General features: G+C 44.8%; 1 protein-coding gene across 1 annotated transcript in view; it reads right to left on the bottom strand.

Moving 5' to 3' along the window:
* Window positions 1–3,912, bottom strand: part of LOC111954779 (gamma-aminobutyric acid type B receptor subunit 2-like) — an 87,505-nt gene extending 83,593 nt beyond the window's left edge. The window contains exon 1 of the mRNA XM_070436002.1: window positions 3,871–3,912. Within this exon, the coding sequence (XP_070292103.1) occupies window positions 3,871–3,912 (42 nt within the window). The remainder of the gene's footprint in view (window positions 1–3,870) is intronic.
* Between the last annotated feature and the right edge of the window lie 687 nt (window positions 3,913–4,599).

Raw genomic sequence — 4,599 nt, 5'->3', positions numbered from 1 at the left:
GAGAGATGGGGAGAGAGATGAGAGATGCGAGATGGGGAGAGATATGCGAGATGGGGACAGATATGAGAGATGGGGAGAGAGGGGAGAGAGGGGAGAGATACTAGAGGTGGGGGAGAGATAGGAGAGATGGGGGAGAGATACAATGACATTTACTGTTTATAGCATGTATTTTAGTCATAGGCTGATAATCAAATATCTGCATTGGCAACCATACATGACCAACTGTAGTATTAGTTCATTTCATTCATCCTTTCACTTGATTTATTTAGTCAGGATAGTCCACTCAGTAACTCAGCAGTAGCTTGAGACAGCCCATTGTTCATGCATCTGTCTCCTTTCCCCTATTCAATAGTACCTTAGACTGACGTGATCAGACTCACTGCAGAAATGTGTGTGTGTACGTGCCTTGCCTGTTTATGTGTGTGTGGCCATACGTAAACAGAGTAAACCACACGTTAGAAACACATTCCTAATGTGTACTCCTATGCTTCCCACAGATGTGTCAAGTTGTCTGTTTGTCCTTTGGGTGGTGGACCATTCTTGATACACACGGGAAACTGTTGCGCGTGAAAAACCCAGCAGCGTTGCAGTCCTTAACACAAAACGGTGTGCCTGGAACCTACTACCATACCCCATTCAAAGGCACTTAAATCTTTGACACACATACACAATCCATGTCTCAATTGTCTCAACACTTCAGAATCCTTCTTTAACCTATCTCCTCTCCTTCATCCACACAGATTGAAGTGGATTTAACAAGTGACATCAATGAGGGATCATAGCTTTCACCTGGATTCACCTGGTCAGTCTATGTCATGGAAAGAGTTCCTCATGTTTTGTACAGTCAGTATATGTGAGTCTTGTAGTATGATGCATCTCAGCATGTGTGAATGTGGCAACACACTCTCCAATTATCTGAAGTCAACTGAAGCAACAAAACATTTTTTATTTTAAACTAACGTTAAACTGAGAAAATCTGAGAAAATCTGAGAAAATCTGTTCCCTTCTAGTGCAATTTAACTCTGTGTTGTGAATGATTATAGGGAGTCTTTGTACATCTCCGTTCACACACACACACACACACACACACACACACACACACACACACACACACACACACACACACACACACACACACACACACACACACACACACACACACACACACACACAAATCCATTAGGAGTCTCCATAGGGGAGCCTCCTCGCTGGGCTAGTACCATCTGCACCCACACACAGATATCACAATCGATTTCGCAAGGTATCTGCCTCACAGTTTTCTACATAGCTGGGAGCATTGAAGCGGAGGACAGGAGCGCATTAGAGGGATGGGAATGGGCTCGGTATCTCTCTGCACCTGCAGGAACGAGGGAACGAAAGGAGAGAGAGGAGTTAGAAAGGGGAAGTGGGGTAGAACCCCACCAGACGCAGGGGTACGGCTAGCCACAAGGAAACAAGATACTAATTGAGGACATTTAACCACAGTGATCTAGCTGGTTGTTTAGAGACAGTCCTGTCTAATAGTTTGAAGATGTAATCCAGAGACAAGTGTTTTCTCCATCTCTTTAGCTATCATACTCTAATTCCAGTGATTAGAAAAATAGCTTATGTTTCTGCCATGTTCTTAATGTGGGATGGAATTGAATAACACTGATGGGGAGAGGTTACATTTACTTGAAAGGTCCCTCTGTGAAGTTACATTATGGGTTTGTGAAGGGACACAGCAGAAAAGCTCTTAGGTCTTGCCACTGAGAAGTTACAGATACTAAGGGCCATTGTAAACATTTGGAGAATTCGGAAACTATTCAGACCCCTTGACTTTTTCCACATTTTGTTAAATTACAGCCTTATTCTAAAATGGATTAGATTGTTTTTATTCCTCATTAATCTACACACAATACCCCATAATGACAAAGCAAAAACAGGTTTAGAAATGTTAGAATATGTATAACCCCCTCCCCCTAGAAATGCCTTATTCAGACCCTTTGCTATGAGACTTGAAATTGAGCTCAGGTGCGTCCTGTTTCCATTGCTCATCCTTGAGATATTTCTACAACTTGATTGGAGTCAACCTGTGGTAAATTCAATGGATTGGACATGATTTGGAAAGGCACACAACTGTAAGGTCCCACAGTTGACAGTGCATGTCAGAGCAAAAACTAAGACATAAGGTCGAAGGAATTGTCCGTAGAGCTCAGAGAGGATTGTGTCGAGGCACAGATCAGGAGAAGGGTACTAAAACATTTCTGCAGCATTGAAGGTCCCCAAGAACACATTGGCTTCCATCAGTCTTAAATGGAAGAAGTTTGGAACCACCAAGACTCTTCCTAGAGTTGACCGCCCGGCCAAACTGAGCAATTGGGGGAGAAAGGCCTTGGTCAGGGAGGTAACCAAGAACCGGATGGTCACCCTGACAAAGCTCCAGAGTTCCTCTGTGGGGATGGGAGAACCTTCCAGAAGGACAACCATGTCTGCAGAATTCCACCAATCAGGCCTTTATGGTAAAGTGGCCAGATGGAAGCCACTCCTCAGTAAAAGGCACTTGACAGCCCGCTTGGAGTTTGCCAAAAGGCACCTGAAGACTCTCAGAACATGAGAAGCAAGATTCTCTGGTCTGATGAAACCACAATTGAACTCTTTGGCCTGAATGCCAAGCGTCACGTCTGGAGGAAACCTGGCACCATACCTACAGTGAAGCATGGTGGTGGCAGCATCATGCTGTGGGGATGTTTTTCAGCAGCAGGGACTGGGAGACTAGGCAGGATCAAGGGAAAGATGAACGGAGCAAAGTACAGAGAGATCCTTGATGAAAACCTGCTCCAGAGTGCTCAGAACCTCAGACTGGGATAAAGGTTCACCTTCCAACAGGACAACAACCCTAAGCACACAGCCAAGACTACTTAGGAGTGGTTTCGTGACATGTCCTTGAGTGGCCCAGCCAGAGCCCGGACTTGAACCTGATCGAACATCTCTGAAAATAGCTGTGCAGCGACGCTCCCCATCCAACCTGACAGAGCTTGAGAGGATCTGCAGAGAAGAATGGGAGAAACTCTCCAAATACAGGTGTGTCAAGCTTGTAGCATCATACCCAAGAAGACTTGAGGCTGTAATCGCTGCCAAAGGTGCTTCAAAAAGGACTGAGTAAAGGGTCTGAATACTTATGTAAATATCATATTTCAGGTTATTTTTTATAAATGTACTAACATTTCAAACCTGTTTTTGCTTTGTCATTATGGGGCATTGTGTGTAGATTGATGAGGGAAAAAAACAATTTAATCCATTTTAGAATAAGGCTGTAACATAACAAAATGTGGAATACTTTCTGAATGCACTGTAGACAAATTGTACTTGAATATACCTTAATGCGACCAATACATTACCTACAATATATAGGCTGTGTGTAGCAAATGGCACCCTATGGGCCCTGGTCAAAAGTCAGGCACTTTATAGACAATAGGGTGCCAGTTGGGTGAACATTACATGACCTATATGGTATAAAGGTGACCTACAGTGTGTATTTATCATCCCATCAGAGGAGGCTGGTGTGAGGAGCTATAGGAGGATGGGCTCATTTTAATGCCTGGAATGGAATGCATGGAACGGTATCAAACATATGGAAAACACGTTTGACTCCGTTCCGATATTTAATTCCAGCCTTTACAATGAGCCTGTCCTCCTATAGTTCTTCCCACCAGCCTCCTCTGCATCCAATAGAGCAGAGGAAATGTCCTTCAAACAGGTGAGGGATGTGGTAGACCTCACCATGTCAATCACAGTTTACATTACCATGCCGACTCTAACTGACAGACTGGGGGCTATGTCTCAGATTGATGAACTGTATATAAAAGGTGCCCTTGCAAAACATCCCACCTCGTCACTCTTCACCCCGCCAATCACATAACTCTTCTTCATCCTCTTGCCAGTCTCCCTCCTTCCCTTCCTTCTTTCACACTCTGTCACTCATCCTCTCTCTCCACACTCCCTCTCATCTCTCTCTCCACACTCCCTCTCCCTCTCTCTCACATCTCTCTCTCCCCACTCCCTCTCATCTCTCACTCCACACTCCCTCTCCCTCTCTCTCCACACTCCCAAAAGGCTAGATGCCCACCGGACCCTCCCCCATGGTCAGGTTTGCGCCCATGGAGTCAGGTTTGCGGGGGGGGGGGGGGGGGGTACTGTCAGCCCTGACCTTAGAGAGCCTTTATTTCTCTATTTGGTTAGGTCGGGGTGTGATTTGGGTGGGCATTCTAGTTTTCTATTTCTTTGTTGGCCGGTATGTTCGCCAATCAGAGGCAGCTGCTATCGTTGTCTCTGATTGGGGATCATACTAGTCAGCCTTTTCCCACCTTAGTTTGTGGGATCTTGTTTGTGTGTAGTTGCTTTCTGCACTGCATGTAGCTTTACGTTCGTTTTTGTATTTTGTTGTTTTTTCGGTGTCATTTAAATAAAAGTAACATGTACGCCTACCACGCTGCACTTGGTCCAATCCATCTCTAAATGAACGTGACACCAGTGAAATTTCTGCATCTCGTGCCGGCACTTTATATGACCAATCAAACTGTAAATGACTAGCTTACCCGTCTGTAGAAGCTTCTCTAA

This window comes from Salvelinus sp. IW2-2015, linkage group LG30 (assembly GCF_002910315.2).
Source record: "Salvelinus sp. IW2-2015 linkage group LG30, ASM291031v2, whole genome shotgun sequence".
Taxonomy (NCBI): domain Eukaryota; kingdom Metazoa; phylum Chordata; class Actinopteri; order Salmoniformes; family Salmonidae; genus Salvelinus; species Salvelinus sp. IW2-2015.
This window is presented reverse-complemented; position numbering and strand designations above follow the sequence as displayed.